Below are 22,183 nucleotides of genomic sequence, written 5' to 3' on the forward strand. Positions count from 1 at the left end.
AAGGCTTTCTTTTTTAAGCATAACTGTCACTGGGTATTTTTTACTTTGTTTTTGTTTTGAGAAAGGGCCTCACTCTGCCACCCAGGCTGCACGGCAGTGACAGAATCGTGGCTCACTGCAGCCCCCACCTCCTGAGCTCTGGTTCCTCAGCCACCTGAGTAGCTGGGACCACAGGTGAGCACCACCATGCCAGGCTAATTTTTCTATTTTTTGTAGACACATAGGGTTTCGCTATGTTGCCCAGGGTGGTCTTGAACTCCTACGCTCAAGCAATCCACCCGCCTCAGCCTCCCAAAGTGCTGAGATTACAGGTGTGAGCCACTGCTCCCAGCCTAGTCACTGTGTATTTTTAACAAGAGACCTCTGACCCTGTGAATGTGATTTTCTTACTTGGAATAATTTAATACTGTTCCCCTATCTTCCCTGTCTCTCCCTAATTTGTAAAAGGCAGATGATTTTTAAAACCACAAAATAAATGCTTCCTACTGCCAAAACGAACAAACAACAAATGTACCAATTTTCTTTTTGAGATCAAAAACAGAACCTCTTATTAAAAGTAGCAAATGTGAATTAATCCAATACAAATTGCTTCTAAAAACAGTGGTGATATAAATTCAGAGGCACTGCCATCTTAAAAATCTATAAATTCAATGAAAAACAAAGCAATTTTATTTACTTAGTTGTACCTGCTCATCTCTTTGTCTCCATTCTTGCCAATTTTCTTCTCGTGAATCCTTCTGTACTGGGTTTGACAGCGGAAGATCATGCTGAGCATTACAAATAGCATGAGAGGATTTCTGGGGAATTTTCTTGAAAGCAAGATTCCTGAGCTACAAAACAACAAAAAAATATATATTAAATTCAGTTTACCAATTCGAGGCTACTAATGATTTTTTTAATGACATTTTTATACTTCTACTCCAAACATTCATTATGCTAACTCACACAACTAAAGTCATTATTTGTGTTTTCTATAATCTTTGTAGAATGTTAATTTTGCCAGCATTTGAGATAATGCTGTTAGATCTATACATGAAATGATTAAGTGAAAAATGTATTATACTCTATTATGCCACCATTTTAACCATTCTTCTTCACTAAAGAAAAGTTTATAGGAATAGAAAACAGTAAAACAAGTTTGCTTTTAAAATGCAAAACACAGCCGAGTTTAGTGGCTTACCCCTGTAATCTTAGCCCACTAGAAGGCTGAGGCAGGTAGACTGCTTGAGCTGAGGAGATTGAGACCAGCCTCAGAAACATGACAAAACCCCATCTTTGCAAAAAATACAAACAAACAAACAAACAAAAACTACCCGAGTATGATGAGTATGATGACATACACCTGTGGTCCCAGCTATCCAGGAGGCTGAGATGGGAGGATCACCTGAGCCCGGGGGGGCTGAGGCTGCAGTGAGCAGTGATCATGCCACTGTACTCCAGCCTGGGTGACAGAGTGACACCCTGTCTCAAAAATAAAAATAAAATAAAACACAAAACAATACAGTTCAGAAAGCGTACACATCTAAAAGTTTAAATAGTTGAGAGATCAACTAAGCAACCATGACAACTACTTTGTTAGTCCTGAAAAATACAGGTCCTAGTCCACAAAGCACACAATGAACTAAAACAGTATGGGCCAAGCCACTCCCAACAATAAAAATAATCTAAGACAAAGGAATTAAGAGAGAAAAATACTGAGAGGGTGTTATGAACTATATTTGTTAAATTAGGTTTAGCCAGCAGACTCTGGGCACACTGCTTATGAGCTAGCTCTGCTCTGCAAGGAGCAGTAAAAAAAGTTTAGTCAAAAGCTGCCTCCTTACATATTTTAAGTTCAACTTAAAAGTTTCTCCATACATAATGAACTGTAACCTAACAATGTATAAACAAACTGTAACCTAACAATGTATAAACAAACCGTAACCTACTCTTGTACCAATCACCAAGTTTTAGCCAATCACAGGTGGCCAACTGCTCAAACCACATTCAAATAAGGCAAAGGTAGAGCTGTAACCAGTCCAGCTCTTGCTGTACCTCACTTCCGTTTTCTGCCCATAAATACTATCTGACCATCTGACAGCCTAAGTGTAGCTCTGAACCTATTTTCTGGTTCTGGGAGCTGCCAAATTGTGAACTGGTCTTTGAGCATTTGAACTTTTCAACTTAAATTGTCTGAAGTTTTTAACAAATTGTAGCCTCCCTAAAGATATAGTGAAGCCCTAACCCCCAGTGCTGGTGAATGTGACCTTTTTGGAAATTGGGTCTTTACGGATGTAATCAAGTTAAGATGAAGTCATGCTGAATTAGATTGGGCCATAATCCAATATGACTGGTGTTCTTAGAGAAAGAGGTGAAGACACAGATACACAGAGAATGCCACATAACAACACAGGCAGAGATTGGGTTGATGACACAGCAAGCCAAAGGAATGCCATGGGTTGACAGCTGCCACCCAGAAGCTAGAAAGAGGCATGGAAAAGATTCTACTCAGAGTCTCAGAAAGGGAATGGCCCTATTGACGTGTGGATTTGAACCTCTACTAGACTCTAGAACTGTGAAAAAACAAGTTTCTGTTGTTTTAAGCCACCAAGTTTGTGGTATTTTTTCTGGCAGCCATTAGAAACTAACAAAAAGGCTTTCAACTGAGGATCAACAGTTTTTTTTTTTTTTTCTTTTTTGAAACAGAGTTTTCGCTCTTGTTACCCAGGCTGGAGTGCAATGGCGCGATCTCGGCTCACCACAACCTCCGCCTCCTGGGTTCAGGCAATTCTCCTGCCTCAGCCTCCTGAGTAGCTGGGATTACAGGCACGTGCCACCATGCCCAGCTAATTTTTGTATTTTTAGTAGAGACAGGGTTTCACCATGTTGACCAGGATGGTCTCGATCTCTTGACCTCGTGATCCACCTGCCTCGGCCTCCCAAAGTGCTGGGATTACAGGCTTGAGCCACCGCGCCCGGCCTGGATCAACAGTTTCAACTGGTAATATCAGGTTGGTGCAAAAGTAGTTGCGTTTTTTACCTAATACATTGTTCTACAAACAGGAATAAGATAAAAACAGCACACTAAGTAGCTGGTTTCTGATACAGAAAGGACATTCAGAAGGAGATGCTGCTGGAAATGAAGCACCGGTAGGTGGGCTGCTGTTTACTTTACAGAAAGTAAAGACTGATGGACTAGAACTGCAATGGCTGAAGTAGAAAGGATCCTTCACACTCATTCTGTTTTACATTTTCTTATTCTCTAATATAAACTCCACTATTGCCTTATTTTGTGTTTCTCCCAAATCACCTTTAATTCCTAAAAGAAAATAGTGGGCAATCAAAAGTTCTGAAATAACTTCTGAAAGGTCATTATCCAGGGAGGAAAATGTCTTTCCTTTAAAGTTATTGTGTGGCAAGCATTTTAAAGAATAGTTAGAAAGCAATGGAGGTAGAAATTTAATGGGAAAAAATAAATTGAAAAGGCTTTTTTCTAAGTCTTGGGACATCATAAAATAACTATGAGAATAAAATACTTTTACTACTTCTCTAATTAAATAATAATGAGAAAAACCCTTATATACTCAACTGCTCCTTCTATTAAAACAAAATACACGCTAGAGTTGTATATCAACATTTCTTTTAAAAACAATGGGCATATTAAATGTTGGTCATATAACTAATGCTAAAGATGTCTAGAAAAAAAGGGCCTTCCATGCAGTTTTTACTCTGAAGGAAAAAATGACCATCGAATGCATAAAAATGTCCAGTCGAGGTGAATTATAGAGGGTCAGGCATTGTGTCTCACACCTGTAATCTCAGCACTTTGGGAAGCTGAGGTGGGTGGATTGCTTAAGCCTAGGAGTTTGAGAACAGCCTGGGCAACATCCTGTGACCCTGTCTCTACAACAAAAAAGAAAAAAGAAATTAGCTAGGCGTGGTGGTGCTTGCCTGTAGTCCTAGCTACTTGGGAGGCTGAGGCGAGAGGACTGCTTAAGCCCAGGAGTTTGAGGCTACAGTGAGCTATATCGTGCCACTGAACTCCAGCCTGGGCAACAGAGAGAGATTCTGCCTTCTCTTTGGAGAAAAAAAGAAAAGACACAGCGCCGTGGCTCATGCCTGTAATCCCAACACTTTGGGAGGCCAAGGTGGGTGGATCACCTGAGCAACATAATGAAACCTCATCCCTACCAAAAATACAAAAAACTGGACTGGCATAGTGGCATGTGCCTGTGCTCCCCGTTACTCAGGAGGCTGACGTGGGAGCATCACTTGAGCCTGGGAGGCAGGGGTTGTAGTGAGCCAAGGTCACACCACTGGATTCCAATCGGTAACAAGAGTGAGATCCCATCTCAAAAAAACAAAAACAACTAGTCATATGATTTTTGTCTGTAACAGTAAAAAACAGGAAACAACCCAAATGTTTATCATGAGTTCAATTAAATAAAAGTATGAAATAACCACATAATCAAATATTGTAAACTGTGGATTCATTTAAAATAACATAAATCTGTATTTACCAGTATGGAAAACTGCTCATGGCTAATTTTTTTTAAAAGCCAGTTATAAAACAGTCTATTATATAATCCCATTTTCATTTAAGTATAATATAGATATACACATACATGTATATAGTCAGATAAATGTATATATGTGTACAGAAAACACATACCAAAATATTAATTGATTATATCATTGGTTATATCTATAAATGACCTTTGTTACCTTTTAAGACTTTCCTATTTTAAACTTTATGCAATGAACACACAAGCTTCCACAGTCAGAAAAATTATATTTAAAAAATGTTCAGGCAGGGTGTGGTGGCTCATGCCTATAACCCCAACAGATTATAGGCCCAAGCAAGCAGATTGCTTGAGCCCAGTAATTCGAAACCAGCCTGAGCAACATGGCAAAACTCCATCTCTACAAAAAATACAACAATCAGGCGTGGGGACATGTGCCTGCAGTCTCAGCTGCTCGGGAGGATAAGGTGGGAGGATACCTTGAGCCCAGGAAGTTGAGGCTACAGTGAACTGTGATCAGCTCACTGCACTCCAGCCTAGGAGACAGAGTGAGACTGTGTCTCAAAAAAAAAAAAAAAAAAAAAAAGTTCATTACATTTGACTTTAAATACATACACAAATTCACAACATCCATTCACTAAAGTAATATTTACAGAGTACCTGTAGAACAGGTACTATGGATACATAGGTGAACAAGATAGTATCTGTTCTCAGGATGATTATCGTCTATTGGGAAAGCAGACAACACAAAAAATTATAATTGTTACCTCATTTGCTTCACTCTGTTGCTGTTCCTTCTTTTTTCTTCTTTTCTCTCTTTTTTTCTCATTTGTAGTTGATTTGCTTCCCAAGGTTTGAGACTTTCCAGTATTTCGACCTTTACCTTTTCCAGGTTCAGAATCAGAACCACTGCCACTATCCACTTGCAACAGCGCAAAACGAGAAGCGGTGGTGGGAACAGAACTAAGTACCGCTGAGGCCATAGTAAAGATTTTTCTTTTAAAATATTTCTGTCAAGAATAATTTCTATGGGGAGAGAGAAGAGTAGGCAGATGAGTAAACACTCAGTAAAATCTGTTCTAGATTCTAAAAACAACCTATGAATATAAAATAAATTTCTTCTGACACTGGATTTAGTAAATTTGGATTAATACCCACAGCACTATTAGCAATAACATACTTTTAGATTTAAGTAAACAATGTAACATTTTACAATAGAAAAATGATATGAGATTTCAAATGTACTCATTTTTCCATACATACTTTAAAAAAATTCATGGTTTTCCTCTCAATAATTCTGTCAATATACACATTTAAAAAGAATATCCTAAATCAATATGGTTTACAGTGGAAAATAATATTTTTTCATTATACACAAAAAAGACCTTTACTCCAACTATATGTTAACTCCCAATTCCAATACAAGGAAAAAAAGGAGTAAGGACGGGATATCATTCTTATCATATATATAATACTACCATAAGTTTGATTCCAGAGACTGTGATTCAGAATGGACAGCAAAAATAAAGAGCTTAAATTCTCCCAACTAAAGGAAACTTTTCAAAATGCCTTCCACATTATGTTTTAGTTCACTAGTTTCCATGCAAGCATAGGTGAGTGTAGCTTCATTCTGTGTGCTGTCAGCTTTTCCACAACCATTTAGACTTACAAGAGATCTTAAAAGTCCCCTAGTAGTTCTTAATCCAAATCCTTTAGTTATACAGCTAAGGTAAGTGGAGTTCAGGTTGGTTATAGGACTTCCCTTAGTTCTTCCTGGAAGTTAATGGCTGAGTCTGCACCTAGACCTAGATTTGCTGAACCTCACTCTGAAAGTCCAAATTAAGAAGCCCTGTAACAACCAGGAGACTCTTCCAATTAAAAAAGACAGACTGTATTAATAGAATGGCAACTCAAATTTATTTTTATTTTGAAATGTTTCAGGCACATAAAAACTGAATATTCAGTTTGAAAAAATCAAGATGAACCCTACAAGTAGCCAGGACAATGGTTAATTAAATGTTAACTGACTCCTATGCCTCCCCTAGTTGCATCCCCCCATTGCACCAGCCAGAGATAACAAGTATCCTGGTTTTTGTATAACTTATTCCTTTGCTTTTCTTTATAGTTTTATCCTATGTCTTGATTTATAGTGCTCATATCTGAATGAACTCCTGTCATTTCACAATATCCCACTGGTTACACATATATTTCTTACTATATCACATTATCACACAGGTCCACCCTATTCATTGTGGGATAGGGCTATGTAAAGGTGAATACTAGGAAGGAAGGATCATTAAGATCCATTCTGAAAGCTAACCACACGCTATCATTTGTATATTTTCAGGAGGGAAGAAAAATGAGAAGCATGTATAAAATCTTCCACCTTAAGTAACCGGAAAAATATCTGGAAATCTTTCATACTTTTGGTATACAATGAAGAAAAATGACAGTAAGAACTGATGTCTAAAGGTGCCATCTAGCAGTCACTGTATCACAGCATTTTTATTATAATACCATGTTAAGACAAATTACTCCTGTGCCTAGAAATAAGCAAATCAATATGTACAGAGATGATACCACATTGATAAATTGTGACATATTTTAGGTTCCAATCTCTCCGGCAAGCATGAGAATGAATGAAAGCTCCGTAAGTTATTACAAAGAAGAAAATATTTCAAAATGGAAACGAAATTCCAGACTCAAAAATATTATGGAAAAGATGAATTCTGCTTCAACCTCAACATAATCCTATAGGTCGGGTGCAGTGGCTCAGGCCTGTAATCCCAGCACTTTGGGAGGCCAAGGCAGGTGGATCACTGGAGGCCAGGAGTTTGACACCAGCCTGGGCAACATAGTGAGACCCTGTCTCTACTAAAAATTCAAAAAATTAGCTGGGCATGGTGATGTGCGCCTATAATCCCAGCTACTCTAGAGGCTGAGGCATGAGAATCTCTTGAACCTGGGAGGTAGAGACTTCAGTCAGCCAAGACTGCACCACTGACTCCAGCCTGAGCAACAGAGTCAGACTCTCTTTCAAAAATAATAATAATCCTATATAAAATTTTAGTTTCTTGAGCTCTCGAGGTACAACAATCCTCTAGAGCTACTTAACAATCACTATATTCAATTTTAAATGTTGGGACTATTAACTGAAGTGCCAGCTCTACTACTGTTCACAAATATTCATTGTCCCTCCCTGAAGGGGAATTATACTATACATCACTTCTCTGTTGAAGGCAAGCATAACCAGCTAACTTACTTTGGCCAGCGAAATATAAACTTTAAACAGCTTTACAAATCAGTTTGTGGTTCAACATGTCCTCTTTTCTCTGCTTCTGTGATTGTGGAAGCATATACTGAGATGGAGTCTCCATCAGCCAGATCTAATAAAGTCTGCAACCACAATGAACAAAGCCACCTTACTAACCTGTGATGGACATGTAAGCTTGACCAAGAAAGCAACTTTGCTGCTTTCAGCTGCTGAGATTTTCAGATTGTTATTGAAGCCTTATCATGACTTACATCATACACAAAAAATTTATTTCCGTTCTAGGACTGATAAGAAAACTATGAATTTCACATCTAGATTGTTTGCATGCATTAAGTGTTCATAAACGTCTATTCTGAAACCTCTCTCCAAGACTCATAGCAATTTTCTTTCTGTAGCATAAGGCAGAGTGATCTTACCAAGGTATCCTTAAATAAAGTTTTCCTTAGGCCTTGGGGCAGCATAGAAAACCCTGAAAAAGTGAGAGCCTCTGTTCCAGTCACCTCCAGATACAACCAACCTCATCTGGTGCTCCTCAGTGGGAAGCTCCTGCACCTGCTGCTCTGCAGTTATGCCAACTAAGAAAAGGGAAGTGTTCCAACTCCTGGTGATCTACCTCATTAGACAACTGCAAAATGCACAGCTACCCATTATTATAGATAGGCCTGTGAAACTGTTGGAAGATTATGTTCAAGGCGCCTCAACAACAAAGGCACACAACAAGCAGCAAGTCAAGAACGGGGGAGCCCAAAACCTAGTGAGGAACGTTTCCAGCAACAGACTTAAATCTCTACATTGATTATATTTTTCCCCATTTGCCAGGGACACGCGTTTTCAGCAGCATCAGATCTAGCTGCAAGGTGACTGCTCAAACAATGCGTGTTTTCCGTCACCTAGAGCTTTATCATTATTTTTAAACACTTGAAATTAGAAAGTCCAATTGAATTTGCAATCCTGTCATTCACTTATTTATTCATCTGTTTGTTTTTGAGACAGGGTCTTGCTCTGTTGCCCAGGCTGGAGTGCAGTAGCATGATTATTGCTCACTGCAGCCTCGACTTCCTGGGCTCAAGTGATTCTCCCACATCAGCCTCCTGAGTAGCTGCGACTACAGGTGTGTGCCACCACACTTGGCTAATTTTTTCTTTTTTTTTTTTTTGAGATGACGTCTCACTCTGATACCAGGCTGGAGTGTAGTGGTGCAATCTTGGCTCACTGCAACCTCTGCCTCCTGGGTTCAAGCAATTCTCCTGCCTCAGCCTCCCGAGTAACTGGGATTACAGGCATGCCCCATCATGTCCAGCTAATTTTTGTATTTTTAGCAGAGACAGGGTTTCACCACGTTGGTCAGGCTGGTCTCGAAGTCCTGACTTTGTGATTCTCCTGCCTCGGTTTCCCAAAGTGCTGGGATTACAGGCGTGAGCCACGGTGCCCAGCCAATTTTCTCTGTTTTTTATAGAAGTGGGGGCCTCCCTATGTTGCCTAAGCTGGTTTCGAACTCCTGGGTTCAAGTGATCCTACCTCCGTGGCCTCCCAAAGTGCTGGGATTACAGGCGTGAGCCACTGCAACTGCCCCAAATCCTTTCATTTTATTACAAGAAATTTTCTATTACATTTTTAATGCAAAGAGCTATTAGATTATTTAAAAATAATCCCAACTGTCATAAATTACTCAATTCTTAGATTAAAATTGTTTGTTTTTATTACCTACTCATACAAAGGAAATTTTAATGGGCACTCAATTCTAAGAAATCATTATTTAAAAGTCTAGATCAGGAACTGAATATTCTTATTTCATGGATAAACTGATTTTAAAATGAAAAGTTTCTGTCACAGAAGCAAGTACAATTCTCCCATTAGAAACTGTGAAAAGCGTTTGAAGTTTTACAGAAATTCAACATTTTATTATCTTTCCTATTAATTTATATTATGTTTTACTTATCCTAATCATACAACAAAAATGTTTTTCGTATTTTTTTCCATCTAGTTCAGTACAGATACTTGTAAATCTCTTTCCAGTTCTGAGACAATGAGACACTTCTGGTTCTTTATGTCAGTAATGCAAAAGGCAAATGGCAGGGAACACCAGCACAAGACCACTGACCTGAAGCCAGAATGCCCATCAAACCCAACTTGCTATGTACTGTAAGTCCTTAAGCAGCCTACTTGATCTCTGAGTTGTTGTAAAGACTGAAGAAGTTAATATATGGAAAGTATTTAGAACAGTAGCCAGAAGAACTCAATAGTCATGCATCACTTAATGATGGGGATATGTTATGAGAAATGCATCATTAGGTGATTTCATCATTGTGTTAGTATCACACATTATACTTACACAAACCTAACTGGTACAGCCTACTATCCACCTGGGCTACATGGGATGGCCTACTGCTCCTAGGCTACAAATCTGTACAGCATGTGACTGTATTGGAGGCAACTGTAACACAATGATAAGTGTTTGCATATCTAAAGAAAACGTACAATAAGAATACCACATTATATGTCCATCATTGACGAAAACAAAACGTACTTAATGGAACACATGACTATGTAAGCATTTACAGGTGTTCTTAACTACTATTACTAGACTGAAATACAATGAGGTGCTATGAGGCATAGGAGAATTGGTTTAAAAAACTGTTTAAAAAATTGACTAAGCATGCCTGACTCCATTGCAAAGTGTTTTGAAACTTAATCAACATCTGGCCCCTACACAAGCTAAGGCTTTAATCTTTGACGTAAAAGAAAAGCCAGCCATCATGGCTCATGCCTGTAATCCCAGCACTTTAGAAGGCAAAGGCAGGCAGATCACGAGGTCAGGAGTTCGAGACCAGCCTGACCAACATGATGAAACCCTGTCTCTACTAAAAATACAAAATTAGCCTGGTGTGGTAGTGCATGCCTGTAATCCCAGCTACTTGGGAGGCTAAGACAGGAGAACTGCTTGAATCTGGAAGGTGGAGGTTACAGTAAACCAAGATCCTGCCATTCCAGCCTGAGCAATAAGAGCGAGACTCAATCTCAAAAAAAAAAAAAGAAAGAAAATGGAGACAGCAAACCACCATGGCATATGTGTACCTATGCAACAATCCTGCAAGATCTGCACATGTACCCCAAAACTTAAAGTACAATTAAAAAAAAATTAAAAAAGAAAAAAGTTTTAGGCATTGAGTAGGTGAGTGGTCAGCCACTGAAAAGAGTCAAAGACCTAAAGATTACACATGACATGCTACAGAAGGAAAATACTTCCCTACCAGAAACCCAAGAGTCAGTTTAGACTATATCTTAAATAGTGGGTATACAATAGATAACAAATGTTTCTTGAAATGAAATAACAAAAGAAAGAGAAGGCAAAAAGAAAGTATTACAACAAATATTGTTAACCAAGAAAAGAACCAATGATAAACACTCAAAAGACAAAATTATATTTCTGGTAAAGCAGCTACCTATGCTATGTCACATCAGCAACCTATGTGTCAACATATTTTAACTTACAAAAGAATAAAATAGAAAGGGAAATGCTCACCTATAACGATCCCTTGTTTGATCAGGGTAAGGTGCAAAAAAAGAATAAGACAGTGGCAGCCACTTGCATTATATTACACTTTATATAACAGTAAATATTAAAGACAAAAAATAGCACTACTTAACTGCAGCTAAGGGGATAGGAGATAAGGCAACTGGAAGGGCTCTATCATCTGTGCTATGCTATACAGTACTTAAAAAAAACAGCCAACAAATCAACACGTCATCTACCTCAAGAGCCCTGACAGAAATCTACCTACTATGTCAAAAGGTACACTGACCAGTATTTTGGAAGTGGAAGAGAAAGAAATGTAATTTTAAATGAAATAAGGGAACAAAACTTAATATGAAAATAATCTCCAATTTGTAAATATGTGTATTATTTATACACATACCAAAAAGAAGAAATGCATGGGATTACTCATTATGCTTATTTTCCTTTCTATAGTTTTTACTATTTCCCCAAATGTTCTAAAGTGACTACATGTATACACACACACACACACACACACACACACACATATATATATATTTTTTTTTTGAGACAGGGTCTTACTCTCACAACAGGCTGGAGTGCAGTGGTGCGATCATGGCCTTGGCTTCTTGGTCTCAGGTGATTCTCCCACCTCAGCCTCCCCAGTTGCAGGAACTACAGGCATGTGCCACCATGCCTGGCTAATTTTTTGCAGATACAGTGTTTTGCCATGTTGCACAAGCTGGTCTTGAGCTCCTAGACTCAAGCAATCCCCCCACCTCAGCCTCCCAAAGTGCTGGGATTATAGGAATGAGCCAACATGCTCGGCTCTACAACAATCATATTTCTTCTAAAAAAAAAAAATCTCAAAAAGAGAAAATGGTTACCTATACTCAAGTTGAAAAAGTTAAGCATAATGTAATCAATACAATATTGATTTTTTTTTTGCCCTGTGTCAAAATTTAGAAAGGGCAACTACAGGTCAGAATTGACTATGAGACGCCTTTGGCCATCCACATTAGTGATGCAGAAGTCAAATGACAGAGAGCAACTATCAAAGACTAATATGTTGCATACTTTTAAGAGAACATTACCCTTGCTAACTAATTTTTCAGAATTTTCAATAAGATAGTCATGTCATGCAATCCAGGAATTCCTTTGTAATTTTTTTTTTAACCTTAATGAGAAAGAAATAGGGAGACCATGAAAACATTAAGCTTTTAAAAGATACTATATTCCAGGTCATGGCAAGGATTAGTATTCTTTCAGTCTTGTGAAAAGACTGCATTCTCCTCAACTTCTGCATCTCCACATACTGTCACATCTAAGAGATGTTAGGATAATAGATTTAAACACAGCTCTTCTCTCTCCCTCTCTATACTTTTTCTTTCTCTTTCAAATACACTTGGTCTTTAAAATTTAGATGCTTCTATGCTCAGACATTTATATAACATAATGATATAATTAAGGTATACAATGCAAATGAAAACATACTGGACTGCCAATTGTTACGTACATTAGTCTCTGAATATGGTGGCTAATACTGTATGTTAAACATTTACATATTATTAAAATACTATACAAATCAAGTTTTTGGTACAGAAATCTAATGATTATATTTTCCCCCTCTTCCCTTTGAGTGTCCTTTTAAAAATGATTTCAAGGATATCTGGGCTTGGTGGTGCACACCTGTAATTCCAGCTACTTGGGAGGCTGAGGTAGGAGGTTCACTTACGTCCAGGAGTTTGGGACCAGCCCAGACAATATAACAAACCCTATCTCAAAAAATAAATGATAAAACTAATTTCAAGGATAATGTATGGCTGAAGGAAGACAAAATAAATTCACAAGATAATTTTAAAAACAGAAATGTTTCAGAACAAAATGTGAAACACACATTCTCAATATGTGGGCAACTCACCATATATAAATGTATCTTCTATTATTTTCCATTATTTATTGACTACCACTAGCAAAATCTATTAATTCCTTTATACTTGAGATGGCAGGAGGCCAGGTGTGGTGCTTCATGCCTGTAATCCTGGTACTTTGGAAGGCTGAGGTGAGTAGATCACTTGAGCCCAAGAGTTCAAGATCAGCCAGGGGCAACATGGTGAAACCCCTTCTCTACAAAATGTACAACAGTCAGCAGGCATAGCAGTGCATGTCTATGGTCTCAGCTACTTGGGAGGCTGAGGTGGGCGGATCACCTGTGCCTGGGAGTTCAAGGCTGCAGTGAGCAGTGATTGTGCCATCTCATTACAGCTTGGGCGACAGCCTAAGACCCTTTGTCAAAAAAAAAAAAAAAAAAAAAAAAAAAAAAAAAAAAAAGATGGCAGTAATGTCAAAAGTATAACAAAGTCTCTATTTTACATAAACTTCATACCCAAAAGGCCAATTATTTGTAATAGCACGTTTGGGCTTTCTATAGCAATCCTCTTTCTTCAGACTTTGCATGTACTCCAAGAAAAAAACAACTTGAAATTTCCTCAACACAATTAGTTTACTTGTTCTTATCTTTATGCTGTTCTCTTTCATCTATGATGCCATCCATCTCTTCCACTGAAAACTTCCACTTATTCCTCAAAATCCTGCTCAGGTGCCAGAATCTCGATGAAGCATCCTCTGACCTGTTCCTGAAGTCAAACATGCCCTCCTCTGTAATACTTCCATACTTCAAACGTGCTACTATTGAATGTATTGAAAAAAAGTCTTTCTTTATTGTTGTGCCTAGCCCCCATGATCGTGATTTCAAGATCCTGAAAGATAAGTGTTTCTTTCTATCCCTTACAAATACCACAGGAATTGGCACATAAAGACACATTTACTGAACTTAGTGTTTTCTTCATGTTTATATTCTTCAAGCACACAGCTATCTATGCAGTGAAAGATGTGCTCTACAAACAGAAAAAGAAAAATGTGCTCTACAGATAATCCTCAATTCCCATAATGCAGATGTGCATGAGCAACTGTTAGCAGTTCAAAGTTGTTTCATTATGGTTAAGTACCATTTTACCAACTAATCACTACAACCAATTTTGTCTAGGAAGCATATCTGGTTTTAAAGTGTTTCATTTAAAAGAATTAAAAAGGATTAGGGTGCCTTAGTTACTTAAGTAAACTGCTTTTAAAAATGAAACCTAAACTACAAGCAGAAGAATTTCTTTTTTTTTTTCTCTTTCCGTAACGTGGGGTCTCTGTTGCCCAGCCTGATCTCGAACTCCTGAGCACAAGCAATCCTCCAGCCTCAGCCTCCCAAAGTGCTGGGATTATAGGCATGCACCCAACCCAAGCAGAAGAATTCCTAAGCAGCTGGTAGTGTTGACCTCTACTGAGGTCTGGAGGCACACTGCCATTATGATCTTATCCCTCTACATTATGACCTCACTAGAGTCAAGACAGACAGACAGCAGCAGCCATATCTCATTCCAGAAGACAACAACTGGAACACTTCAGAACACATACACAATCATATATATATATATATAAAATTCTTAAATCAAGATCCACCAAATATCACTTTTTATAAGATGAATGGCAGTCATCTTCCATTAACACTACCAACCAATTAGGCTGAACAAAAAAGATATTAATATGGATGCTAATGCTAATTAGTGTGGCCTCACTGAAATATAACTTAGATCTAAATTAACTGAGCATAATATGAAACGGCGCCAACTATCACAGATTTAACACCTGATGAAATCAAGATTGTGTTATCTCATGTTCTGCTCTTCAAATAACCAAACAGTATCCTTCACTTTGGCTTTTTAAAACTTAGGATTCACAGGCCGGGTGTGGTGGCTCACACCTGTAATCCCAGCACTTTGGGAGGCGAAGCAGGTTAATCACTGGAGTCAGGAGTTTGAGACCAGCCTGGACAACATGGTGAAACCCCATCTCTACTAAAAACACAAAAATAAACAAACAAACAAATTAGCTGGAAGTCTGGCAGGTGCCTATAATCCCAGCTACTCAGAAGGCTAAGGCAGGAGAATTGCTTGAACCTGGAAAGCAGAGGTTGCTGTGAGCTGAGATCGCGCCATTGCACTCCAGCCTGGGCAACAAGAACAAAACTCTGTCTCTGGGGGAAAAAAACAATTAGGGTTCACAATCCTAATTTGAACCCTAATTGCAAGTGTGAGATGCATACTAAAACTCTGCTCAAAACACACTTACTGCAAACGGTGTAAACCCAATGGGTATGCCCCAAACTACATTTTTTTCCTCATAGTTAAGTACTGCCACCCCTCTCCAATCTGCAGCTCCCACTTTCTGCAGGCCGAGAAAGCTAAGCAAAAAATACAAAAACAAATACTGACTGAAGACCTGAAGGATTCTCCCATGAGTCAAGTACACATATTTTCATTTCCCCCACAATGTTCTTTTGGTCAGCTTCTGGGTTTTGCTCTTACTCCAGAGCTGAAGCCACTATAGTGTTATAAACCTGTTGAGAAAATAAATCTAGATTTCTATGAAGATTTTAACTTGCCAAAAAGCTTCTCAAATATTCTTATAGCTACAAGTCATATTTATTAAATAATTCCAGTTACAATCCCAAGCACATTTACTACACAAAGAGACAATGCTAAATGGTGAGGAAAAGTGTCTCTGGCTTTTTAGTGTAAGACAGATGACATTTCATTAGTCGTTCTAATGAAACCATTAGCATCTATTCTAAAAAATCTGGCGAAGGTAAAGAGTGAAAAAGAGGATGAAGAGAAAAGGCAATCAGAAATTTAATAAACTATTCTTGCTATTACTATTCAATATTTATGAAGCACCTTAATGCTAGAGATCTGACAAAAATCGCAAAGGCTGTTCCAAACAATAACAGAATAAAAAAGATCCTGTTCATTTACTTTATAATAGCTGTCGGGGGAGGAGGAGGATCACTATATTAAAAAAGTAATTCACTATACCTCATTCATGAATGAAAGCCAAATTCACCCAAAGGCTGTTAAGCGATGCTCTAAAACTTATTCGCAAAGTACATAGAGAAAGAATTTGCGCTGGGCGAGACCTAACTCCCGCAGAGAAGCGGCTTCAAAACCTAAAAGGGAGAAAACAACGAATCAGGTCGTTGCTCCAGAAATTTCCGAGCGCCTGGCTCTACGGGAGGGAGCGCGGGCGCCAGCGCCGGGGAGGGGACGGTGGCACCTGTCACTCGAGCGGGGTCTCGGGAGGCTCAGCCGCCGCCAGAGCGCTGGGCCTGGGGTTAAGGGTGCGGGTCCCTCTTTGCCGCCCGGAGCCTTGCGCCGAGCGTCGGGCCGCGGCCCTTTCCGCGGAGCGGCCCTCCCGTGCCCTCTGCCCAGCGGCTCCGGCCAGTGGGGCCCGTCGCCTCAGGCCAAGTCCCCACCATCCGAGCCCGGGGCGCCGAGGGGAGCGCGGTCGAGCCGCCGCCAACGCCTCCGGGGCGCTAGAGCGGACCCCCGCAAGGCGGGCCCGCCTCCGCGTACTCACCGGGCCTCCCGGGCCGCCGGCTCGGCTCTCCTCTCCCTCCTCCCCCCGCAGCCGCCTCTCTCGCGGCTCCCTGGGCGGCCGTACTGGGCGTTGGGACTGGGCCGGGTCAAGTGTCGGCAGGGGTGCGGACAGGCTCGCGCCACGCAGGGGTCGCGGTCGGCCCGCGGGCCAGGCACTAACGGGTCCCGGGGCGGACCGCGGCGGTGAGCGCGGCTGCAGGCTGCTGTGAGGGGCGGGGAGAGCGCGGCTGCGAGCTGGCGAGCGGGCGGGCAGAGGGTGGAGGGAAGCCCGGGCGGAGGGGGCGGTGTGAGAGCCGCGGGGCGGGGGCGGGGCCTGGCGCGTCCGCCGCGCGCGGGGGTTTGTTTATTTTCGCGGTTGGTGGCGGCGCTGGCGCTGGTTAGAGGTTCGCCAGTGACGTGAGCGCCCGAGTTGGGGGAGAGGACCAGAACCACCTGCTGGAGAAGGGGAGCTACGGGGGCCGGGCAGGGTCCAAACGCCTCACGTAGGCGGCGGCGCCACGGTCCTCGGGGTCACGGGGAAGAGGTCTCTCCTGGAGCGGGTGGAAGGAGGGAGGCCTCCAGAGGGAATGGGACTCCAGACCACTCCCCCGCAGCACGGCAGGATCGCCTGCGTCGCGGAGAGCAGTTAGAGGGCCTATGGTGAAAAAGGGCGGTGGGACCTGGCAGCTCGGGTTCCCTGCAACTTGGGGCTTGACCTCCAGGCAGTGTCGTAGGGATGGTCCTGCGAGTCAAGATTCCAATAGCAAGACTGCATCAGATCTTTGTAAGGAAAATAACGAATGTCGCTCAGTTCCCTGTAGAGTTGCAGGGCGCTTTATCGTTGTCTCCCTTGGTGCTCCATCAGGTAATAGTGGTCTAATTTTACAGGCGAAGTTCAGTGACTTACCCAAAGCCTCGCAGCGAATAAACGGCAGAGCCAGCACCCAGCTGTACTGGCTTCCAATTCTGTGGGCTTACAAGCGCATCACATTATCTCTATAAATCCCCCTGATTCAACTAATATTAGACGCCCCACAGGTAAGATGCTGTAAAGTTACAGAGGGAAGTTGAAGATAACTTTGCCTTCAAAGACTAAGGAGTAAAACAAAGATAAAACAGACAATAAAAGCAAACCATGACAGATGCCATGTGAAAAGTGGCAGAGTACTGCAGGGAATCAAAGAACCGGGTATATCTGTCTTGGGGAAAAGGAAAGAAAGGCAGTATGAAGGAGTAGGCATTTAGGATTGACCTTGAAGGAGATGGGGAGGGTTTTACAGCAAGAGGGACAGCCTGAGAATATATATGAAGGTGAATCAGTGAAAGCTGTGTTGGGGGAAAAAGCAAAGACTCCAGGATATGTTGAGAAGTAGCGAGACAAAGGAGTATGGGGCCTAAGAAACCACATGGATGAATTTGTATTTAATTCAGTATTTTGAGTTTTCAGGGTTCAGAAATTTGGGGGAAGAAAAGGATTTTTTTTTTCTTTGTGCTATTGATTTATCTGTGAGGAGAAGCAGAAATTAGAGGTAGAAATACTGACAGATCTACTGTAGGACAGGTAAAAAGTAATGATGAGTCTGACCTAAAGGGACAGCGGGGGAATTTAAAAGAGCATGGTTGAGAGATGATGTGCATGCAGAATCTGTAGAATTTGGCAACTGATTAATTGTGGGTAGGAAGAGAGAAATCAAAGATAGTGGAGGTTTTGAGTTTGCAAATAATTGTAAGAGAGAAAAGAGACAATTAGGAAGGAAGAAGGAGCTACTTCTTAAGATCAGTCTACATTTGAACATTTTAAGGATTCGAAGGATTGTCAAGACAGCCAGAGAGACATGAACACTAGTAAATTAGAAATAAAGGTTTTGTAATATGGGAAAAGGGACTGAACTAGAAAGTAGACTCATAAATAATCAGCCTAGGAGTGATATCACTGTGAGATAAAAGAAGAAAACAAAGGTCAAAATCTGGAAAACACCCTCTTTAGAGTATTGCTACTCAAAACGTGGTCAATGGCCCAGCAGCACTGAGGTAAGGATGTTACTTAGAAACTCAGAATCTCAGGCCCCGCCCCAGACCTACTGAACCAGCAACTTCAACTTAAAAAAATAAACCTGAAGAGATTTGTACCACATCAAAAAATTTGAGAATCTCTGATCTAGATGAGCAAAGCCAGCAAATAAACGGTGGGGTGAGGAGGTGCAGAAAGTGGGAGGAGAATTGGGTAATGCAGAGGTAAACTGGTATTTCACAAAAGCATGGCTGGAAGGAGTGTTGATCAAGATCCAAAACCACAGAGGTTGAAAAGCACAAGGAAAGAGGTATGCTTGCATTTTGCCATTAGGTAGTACAGTACAGTCTTTAAGACCACATTTTTCTCATTGAAAGCCTGGAAAGAAAGATCCCCTTTGTGGTCAAGGTTAGTCTAGGGACCGCATCTTCCCCAGTTTCCACATATACGGGACACATTAAGATAAGTAGATAGATTTGACAGTGGGAGAAAGTAGTTCTCTTCCAGTTGCTTCTATTTTCTCAGCAAAATGAGGAGTAAGGTTATTTCGACAGACTGCTAATTGTCCATCACAATTTAGTCTTCCCTTCTCCCTGAACACACAGACTGCTTTTCTCAGCCTCTCTTTCAGGTGCATATGGTCAAGTATTAAGTTATAGAAAGTGAGCAGATGTTATGTCTGCCACTGTCAGGCCAAGGCCTTTACTTTGAGAGTACTTGTGCCTCTTTCATGCATTTTCCTTTCTGCCAGCTGGACCCTGGACATGGTGACTCTGCTTCAATTATGCAGATGACTGAAAGCCTCTGGGGTTGGCAGAGCCACGAGAAAGAAGGTGCCTGGATGCAGGAGAGCTACCCACTGACCTGGACACACAGTTATGTGAGCAACATATATTTGTATTGTGTTGGAGCCATAACATTTTGCATAACATTTAGAGTAGGCTAAACTGCTATTTGTTATAGCTTAGGTATTCACTTTGCTATAGTTATTACATCTGTACATGTTAAGACCCAGTGGCAAGGGGACTTCTGGTTAAGCATAGTGCATTGAACACACATTTGTCTCTACTTACTCCAAAGACCTCATTAAAATGACAGTAAAGGGATAAAAACATAAATCTATAAAGAAAAAGCAGACAGGGAAAGAGATCCCTGTTGAATTAAATGCCAACAAAACTTAGGAATGCAGAAAGCAGATGGATGAGTGATCACTGACTTACCAAAGCCACCAAAGTGAATACTTAAGCTTTTGGGAGGAGGCAGAGCCATCCAGAAGTGAACATTCCCATGTCACAGCACCCTGGAAAGGCTCTAAAACTAGAGCTGCCTTCCCTCCGAAAGCAGAGGGTGAGCAAGGCTGGAAAGGAGAATTCACTGTGAACGTTTTCTAAAGAGCAATGAGATCTTGCCTCCCCCATGTTCCCTACTCCATTCCATGCTGCCCAAATTCAGCAGAAGATATATTTTACTCTCTGGAGAGGTTGACTCAGAGTTCTCCTAGGCACCAGACAGAGCTGAGGACAGGTATGACTCACTACACAGAAAAGCAGAATTAAGTGAAGTTGTGTATATTAAATTATAAAGCAGACCCCTTTCCCTCAGCTTCATTCACAAATCCAGATCCTGGAATGCTGGGATTCTGTCAAGAGACTGGAAGCTTCTTCTTAGAGAAAAGCTAGCTGGTCCAAGAGAAGAGGTCTCCAAATATTGAGGTTTGGGGATCCCATGGTAAAGAGTGTGGCTTGTTACCTGTCTCTTACAGTCAGTCCAACAGTCAGCAAACCCTGATCGTACCTACAGAAGCTCTCATCAACATTGTATTGCCTCATTCTTTTATATTATTTAAAAAATCTTGGCTGAGTACAGTGGCTAACACCTATAATCCCAACACTTGAGGAGGCTGAGATAGGATCACTTGAGCCCAGGAGTTCAAGACAAGCCTGGTCAACATAGTGAGATCCCATCTCTACAAAAATAAAAATAAAAAATTAGCTGGGCCTGGTGGTACATGCCTGTAGTCCTAACTTGGGAGGCTGAGGCTGGAGGATCATTTGAGCCAGGGATTAGAGGCTGCAGTGAACTGTGATTGCACCACTGTACTACAGCCTTTGTGACAGAGTGAGACCCTCTCTAAAAATAATAAAAATTTATGAAGTTTTTTAGAGATGGGGTATTTCTGTGTTGCCTGGGTGGGCCTCAAATTCCTGGCCTCAAAAGATCCTCCTGTCTCAGCCTCCCAAGTAGCTGGGAGTACAGGCAAGAGACACCACACCCAGCTATCACCTCATTCTTAAATGTGATGAATAGTTGAGGATCTGCATGTATTTGAAGAAACCTCCTTACATGAAAGACAGAACCTACAGTAAACAAACAAGGGAAAAAAAAAAAAAAACTTCAGAGGCTGGGAGTGGTAGCTCACACCTGTAATTCTAGCACTTTGAGAGGCTGAGGCAGTAGATCACCAGAGGTCAAGAGTTTGAGACCAGCCTGGCCAACATGGTGAAACCCCACCTCTACTAAAAATATGAAAAAATTAGCTGGGTGTGGTGGCACATGCCTATAATCCCAGCTACTCGGGAGGCTGAGGTAGGAGAATCGCTTGAACCCAAGAGGTGGAGGTTGCAGTGAGCCAAGGTCACCCCACTACTCTCCAGCCTGGGCAACAAGAGCAAAACTCCATCTCAAGAGAGAAAAAAAAAAAAAAGAAACGAACTAGGAGGAAATAAAAGCTGTGCAGAAAATCAGAACACATGTCAAAATCAAGAAATTCTCAAAATTTTTACTTTTCATATACTCTTCTCACTCAGGAAACTGCTGGAAGGAGCACTCCACCCAAGTAAAGGTATAAATCAAGAAACAGAAAAACATGTGGCTGGGCACCGTGGCTCACACCTGTAATCCCAGCACTTTGGGAGGCCAAGCAGGGTGGTTCACTTGAGGCCAGACATTTGAGACCAGCCTGGTCAATATGTTGAAACCCATCTCTAACAACAACAGCAAAAAAGATAGCTGATATGGTGGCACTTGCCTGTAATCCCAATTACTTGGAAGGCTGAGCCAGGAGAATTGCTTGAACCTGGGAGGCAGAGGCTGCAGTGAGCTGAGATTGTCTGGGCGACAGAGTGAGACTCTGTCTCAAAAAAAAGAAAAGGAACATGGGATCTGGTAAACAGGAACTCCAACGAAGTAGAAAACAAAGAGAATTCCCTAGATCAAGCTTGTCCAAGCTGTGATGTATGGCCCAGGATGACTTTGAATGTGTCCCAACATAAATTTGTAAACTTTCTTAAAACATTATACCTTTTCGTGATTTTTCTTTTTTTAGTTTATCAGCTATTGTTAGTGTATTTTATATGTGGCCCAAGATAATTCTTCTTCCATTGTGGCCCAGGGAAGCCAAAAGATTGGATACTTCTGCCCTAGATGAAGGTGAAGGGA

At 41.0% G+C, this 22,183-nt stretch overlaps 1 protein-coding gene across 1 annotated transcript in view; it reads right to left on the minus strand.

Moving 5' to 3' along the window:
• GKAP1 (G kinase anchoring protein 1) overlaps positions 1–17,140 on the minus strand; it is an 83,088-nt gene extending 65,948 nt beyond the window's left edge. The window contains exons 1-4 of the mRNA XM_039474962.2: positions 16,736–17,140; positions 16,195–16,325; positions 5,270–5,528; positions 687–830 (exon numbers count right to left, since the gene is read on the minus strand). Of these exons, the coding sequence (XP_039330896.1) occupies positions 687–830; positions 5,270–5,485 (360 nt within the window). The 5' untranslated portion in view covers positions 5,486–5,528; positions 16,195–16,325; positions 16,736–17,140. The remainder of the gene's footprint in view (positions 1–686; positions 831–5,269; positions 5,529–16,194; positions 16,326–16,735) is intronic.
• Between the last annotated feature and the right edge of the window lie 5,043 nt (positions 17,141–22,183).

The sequence above is a fragment of the Saimiri boliviensis genome, chromosome 2 (genome assembly GCF_048565385.1).
Source record: "Saimiri boliviensis isolate mSaiBol1 chromosome 2, mSaiBol1.pri, whole genome shotgun sequence".
NCBI classification, from domain to species: Eukaryota; Metazoa; Chordata; class Mammalia; order Primates; family Cebidae; genus Saimiri; species Saimiri boliviensis.